Genomic DNA, 24,070 nt, shown 5'->3' with positions numbered 1-24,070 from the left:
CCTCCCCATCCCCCATATCAGTCTGCCATCTCAGGAGACCCCACCAATGCCTGCCAGGCTCCAGAAAAGGCAGAGTATAGACGGGCTGCCTGGTAGAGCATCTTGGAGTCCTGAAGGCTCTGCCAGTGGGAAGGGTGTCACTGGCCAGCACAGAGGCCAAATCTAACCCTAGAATATTCCAGGGAGAGACTTCTCAGCAGAGCTGCAGCAGCAGATCATCTCAGAGGCCCAGGGCTTGCTGTATGGAGTCATTGAGGGAGGCAGCTGAGTGGACAGAAACCCCAGGTGCTCCAATACTGGTTTCCCAGCAGTCAAACCCGCAGCCAGTCAGGGCCTGCTTGGCTGCCTCCACCTTGGCTTGATCCATACCTGGGGAGGGAAGGCAGTCAGTGCTGGTGGCTAGTGCTCAGTGAGCCCAGACCCTTCTTCTAGGAACCCAAGGCTCATAGGCTCACTGCACCCCCATGAACCATGAGCCAAGCCCTACAACCTCCTCTTGACCCAGTCTTGCTATAAGCCAGCTGGTCATGTGGCTTCAGACAAGTGATTTCCCCACCTGGGCCTGTTTCCTCATCTAGGAACAGGGCTGACACCATGCCCCCACAGAGTGCCTGGCCAGCACCTGGTACACTGGGCATGTTCCTGGAGCATCAGTTCACTACCAGCATCTGCCCTGGACCAGGAATCACCAGTCAGGGCCAGGTGGGGCACCACTGACAATGAGGGGCCTTGGGATCCCTTGTGGGCCACACAGTGCAGGAGAAAGAGGGATGGTAAGTGGAAGGAGAGTGAGCAGAAGGCTGGAGGAGTGGGCAGAGGTGGGTGATATTGCCAAGTGCTGACTGTATACATACAATGGAAACCCTTTGCACCCTAGCATGGTGTGGTGCTCCCTCAAGCCTGTTACTGAGTCTTTTTTCCCAAAAGGCCAACAAGAGTGCCTTTTCACTTTGCCACCAAATCAACTCCACCCATTTCCCAGTGAGATAGACTGGGGGAACTGTACAGGGGGCCCCTGCCCTGGATTCTGAAGCTCATGGTAGAAACAGCCACGTTATGAGGAGCCTGTCACCCTTGTTTTACCAAAGAGGAAACAAAGACCTGGGAGTTTAATTCATCCAAGGTCACAAAGCAGAGCTCACATATCTCCTCTCCCTTTCTAGGGAATTCTCCAGCAGGCTCCGTATCACCTCCAGGCTAGCACCTCTCCCCCATCCCCTGTACCTGGATTCAGGAGGGTGATGCCACAGCCACCACCACCTGCACCAGTAAGTTTGCTGTGTAGTCCATGCGCAGCCGTGACTTGACAGAGCTGGTCCAGAGAGGTATGGCCCACTCCAAGGGCATTCAGATGATGCTGGTTCATGTCCATTAGCTCCTAGAGAAGGTGCCACCTTTTCCTGCCTGGTCTGCCCAAGGCAAGCCCTGACCCACTTCATGTCTCCAGTGTACTCGGCAGCTGCTATGGGGGGCAACTCACTGTGTCCCTCTCCCTGCAGGACTGCCATGGGATCTGGTGAGTACATCCTCCCACCACTGTGCCCAGTACTAATCTCAGCCCTGTGACTACATGGGGATTGGGGAATGTGATCAAAGCCAGCCAAGCAGGTCCCCATCTCTTCCCACTGTAGCCACTAAAACTAGTTAACTTAGACACTGGTCACCAAAACTATCCACCTGACACATGGTCAGAGATGACACAAAAAACACAGTCCCAACCATACTGTTTCAACCACCGGATTAAGCTGTGGATCGATCAGTGTTACCACTGGTCCTTCAGTTCAGACGTAATTCCTTTTCTTCCAAAGGCTGGTGAAGACAGACTTCTATCATTTGCAAGAGAAAATAACTCAAATAGTAATGCCACTCCAGTGCTGCCTCAGGGACTGATTTTTAGAATAAGAACCAGGTTGTCACTCCAGCAAGGTCACAAGTGAGGAAACAGCTAAATATTTGTCTAGGTTTCTTCAATTATGCACAAAAAAATTGCTTGCAAAGGACCAACAGATTTGTGTGGATAAAATGCTAAAGGCAGCCACTGTTCGCCTTCCATTTACCAACACACAGCACGCTGGACGCTGGGTACACACCACACTATGCACTGGAGAGGTGCACCCAGCCAAGCACTAGCCTTGTAGGCTAAGGACTCAGGAAGGCCTGGGTTTGGGGATCAGCTCTGCCCTTCTGTACCTTTGGGCAGGGTCCTCTGCTGGAGTGTTTCCTCTGTGGGAACAGATGGTGAGGGGCTGCCTGCTTCACAGCTGTGTGAAAGGAACCGGGTCTTTTGTACACTGTCTCTGCTCTGCAATTACTGCTGCTTTAGTGTGTGCAACCATCATCCCACTCAATAAAAGGAAAACTGAGGCCCAGGGGCAAAAAGCAACCCAGCTAGTAAGACTGTGAGTCGGTGCTGGAGGTAGCACTGCCTGCCCTGGAACTCCTATTTACCCCACCTACAAGGGCACCCTCAGCATTCTGACACACACCCTTGCTGGAGAACCAATGTGGCTTGTGGTGTGCCAGGATCTGGGCACAGGCATGGGACACCTGTGCACTGGTAGTTGCTTATCATTGAGGCAACTCTGCTGAGGCCTGACAGGTGCTCTTGCTCAGGGCCCATGGGCTGGGCCGTCAGCCTAAACTACTTCCTAGCACTCTGATAAGGGAACAGACAGGCAAGGTGCCCTGGTGACAGCCCTGGGTGCTGTTCACTAGCCCAGCCAGCTATGTGAGAGAAAAGACTTCTGGGAGTCTGAGATCCAGGTGTCATGTTGTAGAGGCAGGTTCTAGACACCTGTCACATTCTGATCCAAAATCTGTCAAGGATCAGGTGACAGGCTGTGACACAAGAGACAGCTCGCTGGTTCCTGTGCAAAGCTGTCCAAGACTGGCTGCTGCAGCCAAAAATATCCAGTGTAATCAACACGCTCCCTGGCATTCTCGGGACTCAACAGGACGTACATGCAGTTCTCTATCATTATTAATTTCCGATCAGGGGGGTCTATGTTCTTCCTTTCTGCGTGGAAGTGACTGGGAGCTGGAGAGGTAAGGGTTGATGGGTGGAGGACACCTGGGAAACTAGGACAGAGGTTTCAGATTACAGAGAGGTCTTATGCCTGGCACACGAGGTGCTCATCAAAGATCTGCTGAGTAAGGCTGGCATGCTGGTTCATGTCTTTTTCCCAGCACTTGGAAGGCAAAGCAGACAAAAAAATCTGCTAAACAGAGGCATACACAAACCAATTAGTTTGGGCCCTGGCTCTGCCAATCACTAGCTGGATAACACAGGAGGAAGTCAGTTTCTTTGGGCCTCAGCCTTTGTTTTTTGAGACAGGGTCTCCCTGTAGCTCCAGCTGGTCTGGAACCCACTATGTAGACCAGGCTGGCCTCAATCTCATAGAAATCTGCTTGCCCCTGCCTCCTGTGTTCTGGATTAAAGGTATATGCCACCACACCTAGGTTTGGCCTAACCTTTTACACCTGTAAAATGGAGACATACCTCCTTCCCAGACAGATGGTGGTAAGGAGGATGTGATGTCACCCCAAGAGGCTGGTTTGATGGTTTCATTCCTTAGAGGGATGCACACTGGAATGCCACATGGGGCAGAGACTGCAGCAATAACAGGACACTGCTGGAGACCAAGGTGAACAGAGAGCACCAGGCCCTCTGGAGAGACCCTGCCTGCACCCCATGTGACTACTGTTGCTCAGCTACTTCTGCGAGGGGCTGCTGGGTCCATTTGTGCTTCAAGGGAGGCCAGATAGCCTTTGGTCATCAGTCTGATTCACCAGGCCCCATGGCCTATGTCTAAGCAGGAGTCCTTGGATCACTGAGCTGATGGCACACAGGCACTAGGGACCAAGAGACCCTGGAGTAAGATCATGTACTTGAGGAGGGCCACTAGCAGGCAGTGGGCAAGGGACACATGCCTGCTCAAATGCTACGTGTGGGGTTTCAGGCACCATCCCAGAATTATGCAAATGGTGGTAGCCACAGTTAGAGGACCACAGGACAACTTCAGAATGTGCCTGACCAGAAGTGACAAGTGGCAGGAGGCTGTTGGAGTAGACACCCACAGCCACCACAGAGCAGGAGTCAGGTTGGTAGGAATCTCCCTGGGATAGACAGGAAATGGGTTAGCAAGATCAAGCCAGTCTACCATGTGGGCTGCGCCTTGACCTCACGACCCACACCTGCCTGCAGGATCTCCATTGTGCCAGGCTTTAGGAAAAAGACACGTGAGCACATACAAGCTCCGAGCCAAGGCCTGGGGGTTGAGAGAGAGGGTGACACTGCTCAGACAGCAGTGGGGTGAGGAGCCAGTTTTTGTGGATGGGCTTACTTCCAGCACAAGGTACTGCTCCAGGGCTGGGGCTGCTGCCATCTCTCCTAGTACGCGCTCACACTCCAGGGATATGGCCTCTATTGAAGTCAGGAGTGGGGCCACGATCTCAGGGAACTGCAGGGAAAGCAGGTAGGCAGGCTATGAGGCCTAAGGACAGGGGTAGGCAGACCCTGCCACAGCAGTGGGCACCACCCACATCCATCCCTTGGATTTGGAACCTCTTCTTCTGGCCTGGTCTTTGCTCTGTAGTTGCCCTGACATCTGCAGAGGGTTCCTTGCCACAAAGCCAATGTGACTCATAAGCCATACCTGTTTCAAAAATCCTTGATCTGACCCTGCCCAGGCTATAGGCACAGCCCAGCACCTCCTTTTCTGCCCAAACTGCCTCCTCAAATCCTGTCCCCAGCATCCAGTGTACCCCTCCATCCTGAAACCCATCTATTAAGGGACCAAGAAGCACCCTGATCAGCCTGTTTCGGACGCCTGCCACGAGGGCCTTGGTGCTTCGTGGGACCTTGGTGTCGGTCAGCAGGATCTGGAGAGTGGGGGGCCTGCAGGTAAAACAGAAGGCAAGATGGAAGAGTCAGGACCAGGCCAGAGTGCGCGCTGGGACTCCACCCCACCCTGGTTCAGAGGAAGAAGTGGCCCAGGAAGGGAAGCACACAGGAGGGAACCAGCTCAGCCTGGGGCCTAGCAGGCAGACAAGGAGAAAGGTCCTTGAAGGCTTCCTTGCCATAAGTATAAGAACTGAGGAGGGTAAGAACCACTCAGGGCAAAGCAGGGGCAGTATTCCCACAGGTGGAGTGGCATACGCTGCACCCTGAGATGGTAGGACATGGTCCCTCATTGAGTTAGAAGTTCAAAGTGGTTATGCAGAGTGCAGGGAGGGCCAGACGCCCAGTGGTGCCAGTACTTGGGGACTAGAGATTTGGAAAGTGAAAACCACAGGACCTTGGGGCTTGGGAAGGAGTGGAGATATAGGAAGCGAGAGCAAGGACCACCTAGTGCTGGTCCAGACAATCATCCTTTTCCAGAAGATCGCAAAGCTCTGGGGATTTGGGACTGTTTGCATAGACATTTCCAGCTGACCACTCCTAATCCCAAACTTTTGAGCACAGTGTTTGAGTTTGGATTTCTAGCTTGGGATGCTCTCCTGCAGTGAATTTGTGGGTAGTCTCTCAGTGAGGGAATGAGGCAGGACTGCCAAGGAGGCCAAGCCCCTGGGCACTGAGCCCCTTAAACCAGCAATCCAGGCATGAACCTTGCTGTGGCCACAGGGTGTCAATGGCTCTGACTCCACAGCACAGCACTGGAGGGCTGGAGGGAGCTGTATAATCCTTTCTTCTTTCTTTTCTTTTTTCTGGTCTTTTTCAGTCTGGGTCTCCCTGTATCCCCAGCTGGCCTAGAACTCGAACTCACACAGAGATCCACCTGCGTGCACCACCACACCCAACTTGTATAATCGTTTCTAAGGCCACAATTTCAATTATCCTTGAGCTGAGCCAGCTTTGGAGGACCCAAACCACTCTTTCTTGCCATCTACCCTGCCTTTCAGAGAGCTGTGGGGGTGGAGATGAAGGGTGGAAAATCTGGATAAACTTAGGCCTGAAACAGCTGGAGGCCTCATGACACCTTTATTGGTACTCTCTTCACAGTTCAAGATTGTAGGACCCACCAGGATGGAAAAGGCCGCTAGTGACCGGCTTTGTCTCTCCACCCATAAGCCCATGAAATCAGAATTGATTCCCAGCCTAGAGGCTGGTTGGTGCCTGGGTTTTTTTTTGTTTGTTTGTTTGTTTTTTTTGGGGGGGGGGATAAACTTTACAAAAGATGAACATTGGCTTTTCTTTTCCATTAAAGACAAACCACTGCTCAAAAGGGCAGTGTTCTGGGAGACCACATCTCAAGTCACTTCATGAACAATGTGCTTTGGGGGAGATTTGGGAGAGAAGTGTCCCCTTTAAGCCATCCATGGGATGCAGGCAGGACTGCCACGAAGGCAGCCAGCCTTCCAGTTGTGGAGAACCTGCACCCTGTGGCAAATGGCATGGGTGGGGGCTTGGGATCACATCTCCAACCTCTGACATGTCCTCTGCTAAGGCCTGCTTCTAGCCACAACACATGAGCTGCCCAGGGCTCACTACTCAGGACTCTACTCTGGAAGGACTTTTGTGACCTGGGTCTGGCTGCCAGGACCTCATTTCAGCCCATCTCTTCCCTTCCCCAGTGCACACACTACTGTCACCCTTGCCTCTTTGCTGCTATTCCACACACCAGGCCCTCCAGTGCCTTAAGACCTTTGCACTTGTATCTATTCTGCCACAGGCCGACCCCACTCATAGTTGCATGACTCCTTCTATCACTCAGGCCTCTACTCTAGTGTTACCTCAACAGAGGTCCTTTGGACACCTCATCCTAGCAGCTTTCCCTGAGCAACATTTTTGACTGTCATAGCTGAAGGGTGCAATGGACATCTAGCATGTTGATGGAGCTGAGGCTAAGAATCCCCAGTGCGGGGATGATGGGCAGCTTAGCTCCAGAGGTCAAAGCTGGGAGAGGACCACTCCATAGGCACATACAGGGCCAGTGGTGGGGAGACACCATGAGCCTCTGGTGGCGTGACCAGGTGGTGAGGCCAGTGGTGCCTCACCTGGTGCCCACCTGTGAAGACTACTATGGGTGAAGAAGGCAAGAGAGTGCTAGTGACCCCCGACACATAAACCATCACACAGCCTGCCACGGCCCAAATGGGCCTCTACTTGCTAAAATTCAATCCCTGCACCCAACCTTTCCACTGAGGGTGCAAAGGGAGCTACATGCTAAAATTTAGTTTGCTTAGCTGACCCAGGGGTGGAGAGAGCCATGTAAAGCAAGCTGTGAGCTGCCAAGTGCCCTTTGCTCCAGGCCTCCCACTCTGAACTCCAGTCGGCCTCAGTCTGGCTGGCCTCCATTACAGAACACCCCTGTCTTGTGGCAGCTTCGGTCCCAACCCCAACCCCCATGCTCATGCTCAGCAGGAGCTCCTGGAAACAGCCTGAGAGGTGCCTCTATGTTCCTGGGTTCCAGGATGTGTCATTAGGAAAAGGAAGGTGGTACCTAGTGCACACAAAATGAATAAACAGTGGGGACCAGCTACTCTTATGAGGGGAAGGGACAGCCACAAATATACCTATAACCACAATGAAGAATTGACATGGAGGAGGAAAAACAACACCCAGACCTGCCTCACTGTGCCCCAGGTCTCACGCTGTGAGAGTCACAGCCAGGAAGAGGACACAAAGACACCTATTGTCCCTCACAACTTCGCAAAGGCACAGCACTTTTCCTAGACACATGAAAATGACTGTGCTAGACACAATGCCTGAATTACCTCTTTAAGGATAACATCCTCCCTTGCTGGTAGCGCAGGGCTCCTCCTAAATAGAAAGACGAGTAGTCAGACCCATGGGAAAGCCTCTATTTGCCTCCTGGAACAGCATGGGGTCAGCATGGCCCCACCAGGGACCAGGCTAAATGACATACCCATCTATTCCAGCTTCAGCTGTGAAGGGCCCAGAGAGTACCAAGACCTCAGAGCTGCCTAGCTTCCTCAGCCAGGCCTACATGGTGAGCTTGAAGCTAGGCCTTGGTGGTTAGGCCTGTCAGCAAGCATCTTGTCAGGATGGGAGGCTGCTTGAGTGGTTTGCCAACTCCATAGCAACAGTCCCTGTGACTCCCCCATGGAGCTCAATGGGACTCCCCAGGACCCAAGCCCACCCCAGAATGAGAAGCAGAGCCTCAAGATCTCTCCCATTCCTTCAAATAGGAAAGTGCTCCTTTCCTCGGGATTCACTGATTGTACTCATTCCAAGCCAACAGAAGCAGGGTACCTACTCAGGTAATGAGACTCAGAGAAAGAATTAAGATGAAGAAAGCACACCTACCCCAGGTGCTGATAGCATTGTCCACGCCGGAGGGGTTCCCATGGATCACTCTCTCCCCCTGGAACGCCCACTTATTAATTGACTTCAGCTCCTCCTCAGGCCACCTGGGCACACAGAGTTGTCTGACTGTGGTGGTGATGAATGAAGGACCAGGGTTGCTCTGGGCAGCAGAGGGAAGGAGCTGTGGACTATACTTGCTGGTAGCACAGGGCTATGCAAAACGCAGAGGCTAAGAGGACTGGCTCAGGGACTTACAAAGAACAAAAGGGCTCCACCTCCCTCAGCTCAAGATGACACGGAACCTTCCTTTCATTTTCCCCTGAAACCCATGAGATGCAGGAGAAAAGGCCCAGGCTTTGACTTCCCACAGTGTACTGTGCTCTTACTAGCTGAGTGACTCTGAGCAAGTGACCTAACCTCTCTGAGTCCCACTTTCTCCAAGGATAATTAACAGTACCCTCCTCCTGGCCAAAGGCATGTATGGCTGTGGCTGGTGGCAGGCCTTGTGAAGTGTCTACACTGAACATATGGTGATGACCTCTGTGTAAGCATCCACTCCTGAACCAGGCCTGTCTCAGGAAGGGTAAGCAAAGGTGAGACCAACTGCTTCCTGAGATCCCAAGAACCTGACCAAATGAACAACTACTGTAGTTGCAGATGTGGTTCAGTGGTAGAGCACTTGCTCCAGCATGGGGACAGGAGGAGGAAGCAGGGCATGGTGGCACACTCCTGTAATCCCTGAGCTCGGGAGGCTGAGGCAGCAAAATCAATAGTTTGAGGCCAGCTTGGGCCATGTATTGAGACTATCTCAAAACAAACAAAACCCGAGTGGGCCAGGTTGGCACCAGCTACCTGACTCTCTTCAAAGCAGAGGAGCCTCCTGTGGAATAGATGCATGCTCAGTACTAGCACCTGATAACAGACAAAAACAGAGAGATGGGAACAGGGAAAAGCAGGCCACACCTCTCCCCTCCCCTCAGTCTGGCTCCTTTCTGGAGATTGTCTTCTCATGTGCTGGCGGCAGAGCTATGCAGGACGCTGTGGGCTGGTTGGACCCCATGCACTGCATGCATCCCCAAGCAACAGCTTGTTTCTCACCCTTGCCTCTCTCAGCTGTAAAACCAGGAGACAGCAGTGCCTCTCTCACCAAGATGCTGAGATGAAGAACTGTTGTGTGATGCCTGGGGGTGGGAAGGCATGCGTTCCCTTAAAACAGATCCCTGGAACCATAGCTCCTAGATGTGTGCAAAGTTGAGTCCAATCTCTTGTTACAGCAGCCACTGCCTGAGTCTCTCTCCTTGTGTGTTGTTCTAATGTAGAAGTGAGTGGTACTGTGGTCTTGGAGCACTATTTTATCCATCCGAGCCTCAGTTTCCCCTTCTGTATAAAAGGGGATAATCCTGTCTTTCCTTTGATTTCATTTTTAATCTCCTTTTCACACACACCCCCGTGTGTGAGAGAGAGAGAGAGACAGAGAGAGAGACAGAGACAGAGAGAGAGAGAGAGAGAGAGAGAGAGAGAAAGAGGGAGGTGTATGTTTGTGAGGGGCAGGGGACGCATGCTATAGCATGTGTGTGGTTGGGACAATCTTGGGTCAGTCCTTGCCTTTACCTTGTTTGAAACAGGGTCTTTTGGTGTTTGCCACCTCATTTCTCAGGCTAACTGGCCTGTGAGCTTCTGGAGAGTCTCCTATTCCTGCCTCCCATCTCACCCTAGGAATGTTGGGACCACAGGTGCATGCTACCTCTTCTGGCTTTACAGGGTGTTGGGGAGCCAAACTCAGGTCCTGATACTTTCACAGCAAGTGCTTTACCCACTAAACCATCTACTTGGCCCTCTTTTCTTTTTTTCTTTCTTTTTTTAAAAAGACAAGGTCTTGCTATATAATCCAGGTTTGTCTCTAACTCATGATCCTCCTGCCTCAGTTTCCCAGATGCTGAAATTACAGGTGTGCACCATCACACCTGGCCAGTTCATCTTTAATCATAGCACCACACCTACTGTGTGAGATGCAGATTCATGGAGTCATGGTGAGTCAATGCAGGGGTGAGAGGGTTTGCCTAACCTGATCCTGTCTACATCCAGACCTGGGTCTTTCTGTAGTACCAGGAAATTTGAACTCCAAGGGCTGGGATGGGAGCAAAGAGAGAGGACAGAAGTGACTCAGCACAGGAGAGAAGTGCTCAGGTTCTGGGCTTGAACCACCTGAGCTTCAAATCCCTCTGCTCTGATCATCTGGGTAGCCCAGGGTGTCATTTGGTCTGCTGGGCTTTAGCTCCCATTGCTGACACCTCTCACCTCAGTGGTGGTGGTGGTAGGGGGCAGGGAGAAGGCCCCTTGAGTGGGTCTTGGCACACACACACACACACACACACAGTGAGCGGGGCAAACACAGTGGTTACCTGCTGATACCATCCCCATCCTTCAATGGGTTGTTGATCTCTTCACATGTGGTCAGGAGGGCAGCTGCCAAGCACACCGAGTATGCAGCACTGGAACCCAAGCCTGCACCAGGGGGTAGTTCCGACCATACCACAATGTCCAGGCTCGGCAACACCCTGTAACACATCAGAACACAAAGTATGGCCCCCTCATACTGGCATGAGGTGCCAGTATGAACTCAAGGCCAGGGGTCAAGAATGGACATTGGGGGAGGAGACTAACTCTGAGCATCTGGCCCAGTGCTCAGAACGCAGGGAGATTTTTTTCCAATCCTTCATCCCTACTGGATGGCAGGAACACAAAGTGTCCCAGACAACCAGGTAACGGCTACCAGATTCACTTAAATCACTTCAATGTCAAACCACAGCACTCCCCAAGTCACTGTGAACTGCCAATTCCTCCTTAGAACTCTTTTCCCTCTCCCCAGACCTGAGCTACTTCCTGGCCCTACCTTCAACATGAGCTGCCCCTCTATCTAGCATGGCCTTGTACCACCATATCTCCCATCCATTTTTCAAGACTCACCAAGTGCTTCCGGGCACTTTTCCAGACCACCCACATGCTATCTGCCTCTGAAAGTACCTAACATGTTCCCAGGGGGTCTTTCCCACTAGACAGCGCTCCCAACATGTGTGACCTGGGTCTGATGCAGATCACTTAAAATAGTCACATCATCTCATGAGCATTTCCCTCAAGTGAGACCTGACAAACTTGTGTTCTGGAATTATAAGTGTGCACCATCACAGCCGGTTTTATACAGTGGGGATTGCATCTAGGGCTCCATGCTTGTCAGGCAAGCACTCTACTGAGTTAGACCCCCAGCACCACTTTGTGCTTTTTTGAAACAGGGTCTTACACTGTGTGCCAGGCGGCCCTGAAAGTCATCTAGCTTCATGCAACTCTTGGCAACCCTCCTGCCTCAGCCTCCCAAGTGCTGGGCCTAAGGCATAAGCTACCACACCCCAGTCTAAGGAAATAATTAATTAATGATAATAGCTAACATTTATCAAGCTACATGCCAGGCTCTGGGTGAAGTACATTAGATAGATTAAACCTTACAACCCCAAGAGCTTGGCACTGTCACCACACCTGTTTTATGAGTGCAAAGGTGAGGCTCAGAGAGGTCAAGCACCTCAAGTGAGGGCAAATAGCTTGGTAGCCGGCCTCTGGAGTGCCTGTTGGAGCACCGTGTGCCCTGCCTCAGCAGTGCTGGCTCCCCAGGTCTCTCTGAAAAGGGGGAAGTGAGAAGACACAGGCTTCACTCTGCTGACTGGAGCTGCCATGCAGCAGCAAGACAAGGCACGCCTATGCCTCTCCAGTCATGAGGAAGCTGCCCTGGGGACCAAGAATGCAGCACAGCCTTTGCCCCACTGAACTGAAGCAGCAGAGGAGGCAGCAGGGGATCAACAAGCCAGGGCTCGTGTGAGAGTAAGTGGGGTTCATGTCCCAAGTCTACCACCTAACTAGCTAAATGGCCTTCGGTGTCCATTTCCTCAGCCTCGCTTCCACGGGAGTTAACCGAGGTGGTGCCTCACTCCAGGACTGCTCCTGGCACAATGAGGATAGCCCAGGGCCACTGTTCCTAGAGACCTAGGAGGCACGGGCACTCAGCAGCAGGGACAATGGGAACTTGTCCCACTTCCCAGGGAAGGCTGGATCCTGCAGCCCACACACATACCTCTGCTTCCGACAGATGGCCAGGTACAGATACAGGAAGGCAAGCACTGCCAGGTTCTTGGTGTCAACACCATCCACGGAGAGACCTGCCACCTCCTTCAGCTTCTCCAGGTGCTCTGGGGTGGGTGCTGTGACATCACCTTGCTCTGTCACACAGGCAAACAAGGGTGGGTAAGAGAGCTGCAGGTAGTTTTATAAACCACAGAATACACTGGAATCAGCATGTGGACAGACATGAACTTAGGGACCAAGCAGGAGTCCAGTCTATCCATTCATTTTTGAGTTTTAGGGCATAGGTAGCCATGGGTATGGAGCTGGACTGCCATTCACTGTGTATATGGCCCTCAGCAAGTGGCTTACTGTCTCTGAACTCAAGTTTCCCTTCTTGGTAAAATAGGGGTAACACAGCACCTCTTCAGAGGGTTGCGTAAAAATAAAGGCAAGGCATGTAAACCTCAGCACTGCACCTGGAGCACAGCAAGTGCTTAACTAACAGTTTAAATACACGCTGCATGCAAAAGCCTAGCTTTCACCTTCCGTTCTACAAAACCAAAACAAAGGTACTATGAGGTTAATTCCCCAGATAGTTCCCTCTCTCAAAGATAATTAGTGAAAGGGCTGGAGATATGGCTCAGAGGGAGAGCACTTGCCTAGCTCATGGGGAAGTCCTGGGGTTCATTCTTAGTACTCCAAACAAAACAAAACGAAAAACAACATACACATGCGGGGGGAGGGTGGGGAGAATGAGAATTAGCAAGCACAGAAAATAAAAGTAGTGAATGTGAGCTGGGCATTCCCAGCACTCGGGAGACAGAGGCATGTGAATCACTGTGCAATCGAGGCCAGCCTGGTCTACATAGTGAGTTCCAGGCCAGCTGAGGTTACAGGGAGACCCTTTCTCAAAAAGACAAAAAAAAAAAAATTAAAAAAAAAAAAAAAAAAAAAAAAAAAAAAAAAAAAAAAAGTGAATGTGAAATGTTGCTAGGGCAGGAGGGAAAGGCAAGGTAACAGGTTTTTCTCAGTGATGCACAGTCAGGGCTACTTTTTCTCTGTGATGTAGAAGATGCAGAGCAAGTCTGACCAACTCACCTTTACAAATCACTTCCAGCCTGGGGGGTAACAGGTGGAATGGAGCTGGGAGTGGCTGTTAGAAGGTTCAGAGCACCTACTAAGTTTCAGTACATGTGTGCTGAGTATATGCATGATATACTCAGGGCCAAGCCAGGGGATCAAGGTGAGCCCGACCCTACAGAGCTGTGATGGAGATACACCAGCATTGAAGTTTAAAGACCCATGCCTGAACCCTTTCTGTATCACTGACAGCTGTGTGGCCACAGCCACTTGACCCTTAAGCCTCAACTGCACATCCATAAAATGGAGATGAGTACCATCACCTACTTCTGGGGAAGAGCTAACATACAAGACCATACTTGGCTCAGGGCACATGCCCAGTGTCTGCTCACTGTGTTTGTTACCATGTGAAGAGAGCACCAGGCACTGAAAAGAGGACAGGAGATCCTGCAACATCACAGCAACCAGGCTCCAAAAGGCTCCTTTATCTCCTACATGAAGCAGACTTTGCCCCTTGGCATCACAGTCCTGGCACCCACCTCTCGTTCTGCTGCGTCTCCACAGAAGCCCTCAGCCGGACCATACAACCCTGCTCTGGACCAGGCAAGAATAGTGATCTGCCTAGGCTCACCAGTGATTTGGTAACAAATCATAGTGCCGAGCACCATGTGTGGCTGCTGCTACCTCAGCTACTAACTTAGAAAAGCAGATGCTGGTCTCTAGGGAATACTGCCCTGACAAGAGCCTGATAGAAAGCAATTACCAGGGGCTTTGAGTTGAGCAGGAACCTGGAGTCACCCCGGGAACTGCCCGCAAAATGTTCTCAGTCCCCACAGGAGAGGGGCAGAATCCATCTATACTTGAAAAAACGACAAAAGCCTCCCCTGGCAATTCCAAAGCCTGCCAAGTAGAAGAAAACAATTGCTCCCCTTCCCTTTCCTTCCTTCCTCCCTCCCTCCCTTCCTTCCTCTCTTCCTTCGACTGGGGAGCAAACCCAGCCCTTCACTGCTGAACCACCCTAGCTCAAAGCCTTTCACCACCACTCCATCTCCTGTGGCAGGTGTTGGGGATCAGGTACAGCCTGGAAGTAGTCCTGAGGACTCCCACCTGCCCCAGGCTTGCTGTGAAATGCTGTTGCCAGTAAGCAGACATGAGCCAGATGGGAGACAGCCGACTGAGACCTGAAACCAGGCTCTGAGGCAGGCACCGCTCTGCTGACTGACTAGCCTGGATGGGTGTAAGCCCAAACTTTCCCATGCTGCCAATAGCAGCACACAGCCCTGGGGTAATGACAGGTCCTGATACCCTGAAGGAAAAATGTTCACACCTAGAAGACTGACATGGCCTGACACTATTTTGGTTCAAAACCAAGGCACCTCCCTTTCTCAGTCAATCTATCTCTAGAAATAAACCCAGAAGGGTTACTACCAGAATGCCTAGGCTTTACTGTGGAAAGGGGAACAATGATGGGCAACTGCTTTGTTATCATGTCCTAGTACTGACTAGATTTTCCAGTAATAAACAGAAATCACTTGGATTTGTTTTTTGGTCTTTTTGAGACAGGGTCTCCCTGTAGCCCCCAGCTGTCCTGGAACTTACTATGTAGAGCAGGTTGGCCTTGAACTCACAGAGATTCGCCTGCCTTTGCCTCCTGAGCACTAAGATTAACGGCGTGCACCACCATGCCCAGCTCTGAAATCACTTTGATTTTTAATGATTTTCAGGGGTGCTGGAAATTGAACCCAACGGCCATGCTAAGCATACATTCTGCCACTGAGCTACACTCACCCTATTCTTAATGATTTTTAACTATACAACAATGCCACGCATTCATTACCCTTGCTAAAAGCAGAGGAGAAGACTTACTTGGTCCACTCTCCAGCATGGGGTCTTACCAGATGATCACCATTGTCAGTTTTGTGTCTATTTTCCCAGACTTTTATCTATACATTTACATACTGATTTATATATAAGTATCTGCACTGTTTCACATCTGTGATGGTTAATCTTGTTTTGTTTGAGACAGCGTCTCACGTAGCCCAGGTGGATCTTGAACATACAGCGAAGGCTGTCTTTGAACTCCTGATCCTCACTACTTCCCAAGTACTGGATTAAGTTGATGGTTAATTTTGATTGTCAACTTGATAGGATTTAGAATCAGCTAGGAAACACACCTCTGGGCATGTCTATGAGGCTATTTCTAGACCGGTTTAATAGAAGTGAGAAGACCCACCCTGAATGTGGGCAACACCATTCTATGGATTGAGGTTCTGGACTGGATAAAGAGGAGAAACGAAACCGAGCAGCAGCATTCATCTCTCTCATTCCCAAGCGGATGCAATGTAACCAGGCACCTTACATTCCTGCCACCATGGGAGATGGACTACCCTAAAACCAGGAGTCAAAATGAACTCTTCCTTCCTTAAGTTGCTTCTGTCACAGCAATAAAAAAAGAAACTAACGCAACAGCTTAAGGCTTTTAATGCTCAACAACAGGCCCGAGTGACCTGTCCACAGCAGCCCACATCTAAGCCACAGTTCACAGCCAGCCTGATCTACACAGTGAGTTCCAGGTCAGCCAGGGATGCATAGCAAGACCCAGTCTCAAACAAACAAAAATTAAACACAATACTAAATGAGTGAAACCAATTTTCTGGGGTCAGGATAGAAACCTTCTGGAACAGCTCTCCTTTGGCTTTCTCATAGACAGTCTGGAATAACTACCCAGCCGTCACCTTTTCTCTCTCTTCAGGGGCCAGGCTCTCATCACATCTGCTTTCCCCTCCTTGTACTGACCAAGAAAGCTTGTGTCCAGCAGCTGAAGCCTGGCCACCTCCCAAGTCTGCTTAATACCAATGTTTGGTAAGTTGAGGCTCACTTTCCCACTGGTCTGGGGTTGAAGCCGCAGGAATGTTCTCAAGTTCAAGGCCACCGCCAGTGCTACCTGTAGAATAAAGGGTAAGAGCAGTAAGCCTGAGGGTAAGTGTACGTGAACCAGTATCAGCATGCTGAGAAATGAAGGCACATACTCTTGCACAGGCCCACTGTTCTTCCTAGCCCGGGCACACCCATTAATTAGTAGCTAACATCTACTTAGGTTTGCCTTCCTGAAGATAACTTCAGAGATTTTCAACGTTCTCTAAGCCACTACATTTTCAAAGAGAAACCTAAGTTAAAAACAAAGAATGAGAGCCAAATACAGTGATTCGTGTCTGTAATCCTAGCACTTGGGAGGCAGAGGCAGGAAAATCATTACATTTTAAGCCACCCTGATCCACATAGTTGATTTCCTGACCAGTCAGGGCTATACAGCAAGACCCTGTCTGGAAAAACAACAACAAACATTGCTAGGGAAATAGCTCAATCTGTAAAGTACTTGCCAAACAACACAAGCATGAGGACCCAAATTTGATCTCCAGGACTTACATTAAAAGGAAGATGAAGAGAGAGGGAGGGGGAGGAGGACGAGGAGGAGGAGGGGAAGGGGAAGGTGCAGCTGTAAATAGAGGGGTGCCCACTCTTCTGTAAATAAACCCCAACCCTATGCTCTGTTAGTAAGCCCAATAAACTCGTTTGGATTAAAAAAGAAAGAAGAAAGAAGAAAGGGAAAGAGGGGGGAGGGGGAGGGGGAGGGGGAGGAGGAAAAGCCAAGTGTGGTAATTCGAATCTGTAATCCCAGGACTTGGGAAGGGAAGACAGGGAGATTCATAGGGCTTGCTGATCAGCCAGCATAGCCTATCTAGGCAAACTCTAGACCAGTGAGAGGCCCTGCCTCAAAAAAAACAACATGGACAGCTTCCTGAGGAACGACACCTGAGGTTATCCTCTGGCCTCCACACATGCTTGTCCCTACACAAACAAAAATAAAAAAACAAAACCATAAAGAATGACAGTTGGAGTAAATGAGTGGGAAAAACATGAGCTTTAGTTTCAGAAGGACTTAGGTCCACACCTGGCTCTATGGAAGTGTAACATGCATGGTCAAGATGCCAATTCTCTCCAAAGCCTCAGTTTCTCTATCTATAAAATGGAAGCCTAATTCCAACACCTTTGCTAGACCATCTTTCTAACTTCTAAACAGAATTCAGTCCTCAAATCTCTTTTCCCCTCCACTAAAGCTCACTTCTTAGGTGATTTCACAGAACATCTTTTTTGCTATCTTATTGGGTGAGGCCAGAGAAATTCTTCAGTAGTTTAAGCTCTGTCTTTTCCATGCCTGGCTGGAGAAACAGGCCTCTTTGGTTCATTCTCAGTCTTTCACCTTCTTTTAGTGTCAAGGAGCAATGGTACCCAATCCTTAAAGGCTCTGGGGACTTTTTACCTTGCCATGGACCACAGCATGTTCTCCATGGAGGATAACTTTCCCCGGAGCAGACACCAGTAGGACTTCTGACAACATGGCTCTTGGGACTCCTGAAAGGGAATGCCAGAGAGACAAACAAAGGTTTAGATGATGTTAGAACCATCAGAAAGAGAGCTTAGTGGAAGCCAGTTCCCGCACACTATAACAACACTTGCTAAGTACCAGGAAGGGAGTGGAGTGTACAAGTCTGTTGGACAATGAAAAAGATCTGAGGCAGGCATGCTGGGCAGCTTTTAATCCCAGCACTTGGGAGGCAGAGGCAGGCGGGTCTCTGTGAAATGGAGGCCAGCCTAATCTACATAGTTCCAGGCCAGCTGGGGCTACAGGGAGACCTGTATCAAAAAAAGAGAAACATCTGAGTTTTGATCCATCCCAGTCCTTCCACTCCCCAGTGATGACTTCTCACTTAAGTGGCTATGAATCTCAGTTTCCCACACATTATACAGAGAAAATACTAGAATCTACTTCAGAGTCTTGGGAAACAGCAGTGGTCTGTCTGACACATTGTAACCATTTGATTACTGCAACTGTTCTTGGGTTCAGATGTTACTGCTACCATTACTGGAAGCAGAAGGTGACATGAAGGCTGGGTGTGGAGCTCAGTGGTAAAGTACTTGCCGAATATAAGTAAAGCTATGCGTTTGACGCCGTGGAAGAGGAAGAGATTTACATGAAACCATGGAGAAAGACATCGAGATTATAACCAATTTGTCACGATAACAATAAACAATACTGCGGGCCACACCTCTTACATCCCGCATTGCGCATTAAAACAAGAACAGAGTCCTAGAAAGTGCTCTGCCGGATCTAGGGGTGTGTGCATTTTACATTTTCATGGGTAATGCAAATTTCCCCGCGTTTAAGGAAAGCTTCACGGGAACTCACTCATACTAAGCTCAACCTCTCTATGAGCTAAGTACCACCGCGACCCTCGCTTCTCGGGGAACTGTCCGGTCTGAGGTCGCCGCGGACCCTCACGCCGCCCGGCCCGCAGCACCGGCCTCTCACCTGCCGCGGCCCCTGTGCGCTGTAGCTCCAACTGCGGTTCCAGACCTCCTCCATCCCGTAGCGCCTGTGCCCCCGGAGGAGGCCGAACCCTTCACTCCAGCCAATCAGAACGCTCGAGCTGGGAATTCCAGTGCCGATTGGCTTCAGCATTGGCCAATAGGCATTGCAGCCAGGCCGCCCAGGGTTGTCCCGCCCCACTCTATCGCGGTCCAATGGGAAACAAGTCTGGGGGAGTGCCCCGCCCTGGTGCGAGAGCCACAGACCAATAGGAAAGGAGACAGAACGGTGGCGCGGCCAGCTGTGGGCGGAGTCACTCCGGGGCCTGGACGGGTGCTTGGAGGGGTCAGCCCTAGCCACGCAGCCCGGCGAATGGCTATGTGGGTCCTTGGGGGCTGTCTGGGCCTGCGCGGGCGCCTTGGCGCCTGCAGGCTGCTGTGGCGGGGTTTCCAGAACCGCGGCCCTCCGGGCAGGGAAGACGGGGACCGGTGAGTGTCAGGCTGGGAGGATAACTCAACACTTGCCCTGAATCGTGGTGTTGCCACCGTGGGTACGTCACACTGGTGATGGCTCATCTGTGGCCTGACGTCACCGGGGGCAGCGTGGAATCAGAGACCAGGATTCCTTGGCACTAGTCTTAAGGCAACCAAGCTGCCGTCATTCAGCCAGGGCATGTCCTTGGGGGCTAGAAGGACCCTCCGTTTGGATTTTGACCTGTCTCCAAAGGAGTTTATATACAAAGTTCACACCAGCATGATCTAAGGAAGGCTTCCCTCGCACCTTGCAACCTCCCAGACCCAGAACCTGCCGAGTACCACGAATGAATACTTGATGAATATGTTTCTTGTCATTTAACCTTTGAATAAACTTAGGAAGTCACATTTTAGTTTTGAGCTATATGTTTAAGTTACGTGTTGCTATTTGAAAATACCCAACTTTTGAAAAAAGAACAAGGATTGGGGATGTGGTCTGAGGGTGCAGGTTTCAAGGTGTGAAGGAAGCTTTAGATCATGCCGGTGTGAGCCTTGGATTGGTCAAAATCTCAATAGAGGGCCTTGGTGGCCCCACAAGGACATGCTCTGCCCGACTGAAGGCAGCTGGGCTAAGTTAAGATTTGTGCCAAAAAATCCTGGTCTCTTGAGTCCATGATGCCCCCAGTGACGTCAGACCACAGTGGTAGAATGCCTGACAAGCTCAAAGGTCTGGGTTCAGTCCCAGACCTGCAAAAAAAAAAAAAAGAAAGAAATTTTAAAAGCGAAAATGCCAGTTTTTCAAACTCTATTTTGCCCGTATTTTCATTCCTGAGCACACGCAAAACCTTAGAAAATGCAAATGGCCTGGCTTTCTTTTCTTCCAAGAAGCCCCAACTTTGTGGTAGAGGGTCAGAGTTTGGGTAGACCAGAGGCAAGATTTTGGGGGAGGGTAGAGTTCCCAGTTTGGGGTTCTGGAGTAAAACAGTCTTTGGCATGAATTCCAGCTGTGGCTCTTCCTCCTTGGTGACCTAAGAAGGTGAGTCTTTGTAGGCTCTAGAAGCAAAGGTGATAGTTACCGGCTAGCTTTGGGGCTGTGGGAAGAGCCCAGGGGTAATTCCAGGAGCTAGAGCCTGTAGTCCACTATGGAGTTGGGGCTATAGCAAGTGATCAGTCAACCCTTCCAGCAACTATTGGTCGAGCATCTGCAGTGAGCAGCATACTCACAGGTGCTTGCCCTCAAACTCCATTTGTGCCTAGAAGGACTGGAGGGGAAATGGTCAGCAAGAGATGGCCATCCAAGAAGTGGGGGTAAGTGCTGCTGCTGCGGTTGCAAGCAGCAAGCTGGGGTTCAGTGAGGTACAGTCTGTAAGCTACCTCGTTTTGATGTCTGTTTCTCATTAGGCTACAGTCTTCCTCGAAGACACCCAAGAACCCCAAGATTTACACCAAAACAGGAGACAAAGGTAGGGTGGGGACAGGTGAGAAACACAGCAAGACATAGGCAGGTGTCATTTTAAAGTTCTTCTAGCTCTGTTGTGGCCTTTTAAAAGTCTTTGGTAGATTTGAATATACATCACAAAAATGTGAAGTGACGTGAAAAAAGCCCAAACTGTATTGGGTAATAAAAAGAAGTTGCCAAGAAGCGGAGCATGGTGCACATTTGTGTCCTAGCACTCAGGAGGCTGAGGCAGGAGGTCATGAGTTCAAGATCAGATAGGGGGACATATCAAGCTCCAGACCAGTCTGGGTTACATAAAAAAACCCTGATCCAAACAAAAGAAAAGACAAGTTATAGAGCTGGAAGTGTTGTTCGGGGTTAGAGTGTTTGACTAGTGCCTTGGAGGCCTTAGGTTCAAACCCCAGTCCTGTAAGAAAAGATTTTATATATATATATATCTTGAAATTGTATATATATACAATTTCAAGACACTGTAAGAACTCTGAGTCCATTTGGATTAAAAAGTGTGTAATGCTGGGATGGTGGCTCAGACCTGTAATCCTAATTATCTGGAAGAAGACTCAGGAAGATCACTGTAGGAATGACATAAAATGGACATAATCTGGACTAATAATGACTTAATTAACCCCAGCAAAACCATGTGCTCTTGTGTCTTGTGACCTGGGCATCTGATCTCATTTCCTTGGCTGCCACAATTTGGTGTATGCAAAAAGATAATGAACAAATGTGGGTATGTTTGAGAATGAACACATAAAGCACTGAAAGCAGGTGTACCCATTTCCACTGCATACAGTGAGGCTTTGAGTGACCTTGGGTGATTGAGATATTCTAGAACTAGGGATGAAAAGTACTTCCCCAACTGAAGCTGGAGAAACCATTTTAAATAAAATCATGGGGTGGGACTGGACACAGAGTTCCAAAGACAGTTCCATCAGCACAGTTCCTGGAGACAGTTCAAGAGATACCTGGAGTAATGAGTGTCCTCCAAGTCTGCGCCCAATCTTAAAAACTAAGTTTAAGAGTCAGGCTTTTTTGTTCAGGTCATTGAAATGTTGGCATAGTAATACTGAAGATCACTGTGAGTTCAAGGCCAGCCTAGACTGCATAGTGAGACCCTCTCTCAAAAATAAAAAAAATATGTACATATGTTTTCCAATAAGTGTGAAAGATTTTATCTTTGGTAGTTTTTTGTTTGTTTGTTTGTTTGTTTTCGGTCTTTTTGAGACAGGGTCTCCCTGTAGCCCTAGCTGACCTGGAACTCACTATGTAGATCAGGCTGGCCTTGAAGTCACAGAATCTGCCCCCTTTTGCCTTCTGAGTGCTGGGATTAAAGGTGTATACCACATATCTTTGAGGTTTTTTTTTAATTATATTCTATGGGTGTGTGTCTGTGTCTGTGTCTGTGAAAGCCAAATTGCTCACGTGGCAATCAGAGGAAAACATGGGAGTCTATTCTCTCCTTTCACCATGTGGGTCCCAGGAATTGAATTCAGGTCCTCAACTTTGCAGCAAGTGCCTTTACCTATTGAGCCATCTAGCTGGCCCTCAAAGATTATATCTTCTGTTGGTATCCAGGAGAGAGATTGAATAAACAGGAGAGAAGAATAAACAGGAGTTTACATACTTTTATTCCATTTTTTCATAATAAACATATATTACATCAATATTTCCAGAAATAAAGATGCAGAGTAGATCACTATTGTACCATTTGCTGAAGGTTGAAACCATGCAGTGATTAATAACTACTTTATTTTTGGAAATATCCTTCTATAGTAAAGTATAAACGTGCATGGGATTACTTAATGTCACTGGACTGTACACTGGAAAGGATCAGAATGGCAAATGTTATGTTGTGTGCCTATTACCACAATCTAGAAAACAGAGGAATAACTAATGTCAGGCTTTGGTGGTGATGGTCTCTGCTAGGACATTCAATGACAACCTCTAGTCAAACACAGATGGGCTGGTTAGCCCATTAGAAGGCCCAGCAATGGAATCATGTGGTGGCTACTGGATAGGGCTTTTTGTAGCCTTGACCTTGGGCTGGGTGGCTCAGAGGAGGAGTCAGGAAGTGGGACTTTGCTCTGGGCCCAATACTGTCAGGAAGCAGGGTGACTTCTGTAATTGGAGGTCTTAATCATTTTTCTTTAGAAGGTGGGGGAGACAGGGAAATGCGGAACCTGTCATGGGATAAAGATGTAGAGGTCAGCCTCATTAGCTGGGGAGCTGCTGTCTGGTCATTTTCATAGATCTTTACTCAGACACAATTATGCAGTGGCTTTGAGTTGTTAAGGTCTTGATTTGTCAGTTACAGTGTGGCTCAGCTGGTGCTCTGTGGAGTCATTTATGCTTAACCTATACCATAGCCTACCTGTGAGTGCCCAGCGAACACCAAAGAAAGACATGCCAATGGTACCAGGCAGGAGCAGTGACTTAGGCCAAGATCCAGAGGACTTTGATCTCATGTGAAATCAGTGGTAGTGTGTATGCCATTAGACAAGGGCTTTATTTTTTAAAGTTTTTATTTATTTTTTGTTTTTTGAGACAGGCTCTCCTTGTAGCCCCAGCTAGCCTGGAACTCACTATATAGACCGCACTAGCCTTGATCTCACAGAGACCCACCTGTTTCTAGATCCTGAGGGCTGGGATTAAAGATGTGCACCAGCACACCCAGCTTATTTTTATTTTTATGGATATGTGTTTTGCCTGCATGTATATGTATGCACCGTGTGTGCAGTGCCCACAGAAGCCAGAAGAGGGGGTCAGAACCCCTGGAATTAGGGTTACAGATCATTGTGAACTGCCATATGGGTGCTGAGAACTGAACCCAGGTCCTCTACAAGGACAGCAAGTTCTCTTAGTCGCTGAGCCATTTCTCCAGTCTCCAAGGGCTTTATTTCTTAAACAAGAGGGTTCGTTCATGATTATTAGTTTAAGCTAAAAGCATATCAGGGAAGAAGTGGGAACACCCTTGGGGTGGTGATCGAAAGGGGACCCATAGAGGCCTCTGGGGTGCTAGTCAAGTTTTTTCTTGAGCTGGTGCTGATTACAGTGGCATGCTCGGTGCACAGGAGTTCACCAACTTCTGTTAGAATCTCAGCAGTTCTCTGTATCTGTTTTATACTTTATATTGAAAGCTTTATTTATTTGTTTATTAAATATTTTATTATTTTTATTTTATGTGTATGAGTGTGTTGTTTGCATGTATGTGAATGCACCCATATTGTACAATGCTGCAGAGGTCAGAAGAGGGCGTCTGATTCCCCTGGAACTGGAGTTAAGGACAATTTGTAACCTCCATGTGGGTGCTG

General features: G+C 49.5%; 2 protein-coding genes across 5 annotated transcripts in view; one reads left to right on the top strand and one right to left on the bottom strand.

Moving 5' to 3' along the window:
- Mvk (mevalonate kinase) lies at positions 1–18,953 on the bottom strand. 3 transcript variants are annotated; one of them, XM_029554020.1, is made up of 12 exons: positions 18,831–18,953; positions 17,781–17,872; positions 16,256–16,403; positions 12,390–12,534; positions 10,672–10,827; positions 8,270–8,373; positions 7,717–7,762; positions 4,807–4,897; positions 4,344–4,460; positions 3,500–3,632; positions 1,225–1,378; positions 1–369 (listed from the first exon to the last, which is right to left on the bottom strand). In XM_029554020.1, exons 2-12 carry the CDS (start codon positions 17,856–17,858, stop codon positions 312–314), a joined length of 1,230 nt encoding a protein of 409 aa, XP_029409880.1. In that variant the 5' UTR covers positions 17,859–17,872; positions 18,831–18,953; the 3' UTR covers positions 1–311. The 3 variants fall into 3 exon arrangements, with proteins under 3 accessions (XP_029409880.1, XP_008847196.1, XP_029409881.1); XM_008848974.3 differs by lacking the exon at positions 3,500–3,632; XM_029554021.1 differs by lacking the exon at positions 1–369 and having other exon boundaries at positions 1,239–1,826.
- A 191-nt stretch (positions 18,954–19,144) lies between these two features.
- The window catches only part of Mmab (metabolism of cobalamin associated B), a 13,269-nt gene continuing 8,343 nt past the window's right edge, over positions 19,145–24,070 (top strand). For both annotated transcript variants that reach the window (XM_008848973.2, XM_029554028.1), the window contains exons 1-2: positions 19,145–19,315; positions 20,702–20,763. In XM_008848973.2, coding sequence (XP_008847195.1) covers positions 19,200–19,315; positions 20,702–20,763 — 178 coding nt within the window. In that variant the 5' untranslated portion in view covers positions 19,145–19,199. The remainder of the gene's footprint in view (positions 19,316–20,701; positions 20,764–24,070) is intronic.

The sequence above is a fragment of the Nannospalax galili genome, unplaced genomic scaffold, assembly GCF_000622305.1.
Source record: "Nannospalax galili isolate Female #2095 unplaced genomic scaffold, S.galili_v1.0 scaffold103, whole genome shotgun sequence".
NCBI lineage: Eukaryota > Metazoa > Chordata > Mammalia > Rodentia > Spalacidae > Nannospalax > Nannospalax galili.
This window is presented reverse-complemented; position numbering and strand designations above follow the sequence as displayed.

Bases quoted from the DNA above. Each gene is read 5' to 3' on its own strand.
- Mvk (XM_029554020.1), bottom strand. From the start codon at position 17,858: ATGTTGTCAGAAGTCCTACTGGTGTCTGCTCCGGGGAAAGTTATCCTC. The intron at 4,461-4,806 runs GTGCTTCTTGGT...CTTTCCCTGCAG, and splicing joins TCCGAAACAGGCTGATCAGG to TTCCCTGAGATCGTGGCCCC. The intron at 1,379-3,499 runs GTATGTCTCCAT...CACCTTCTCTAG, and splicing joins ACCATCTGTCTGGGAAGGAG to GAGCTAATGGACATGAACCA.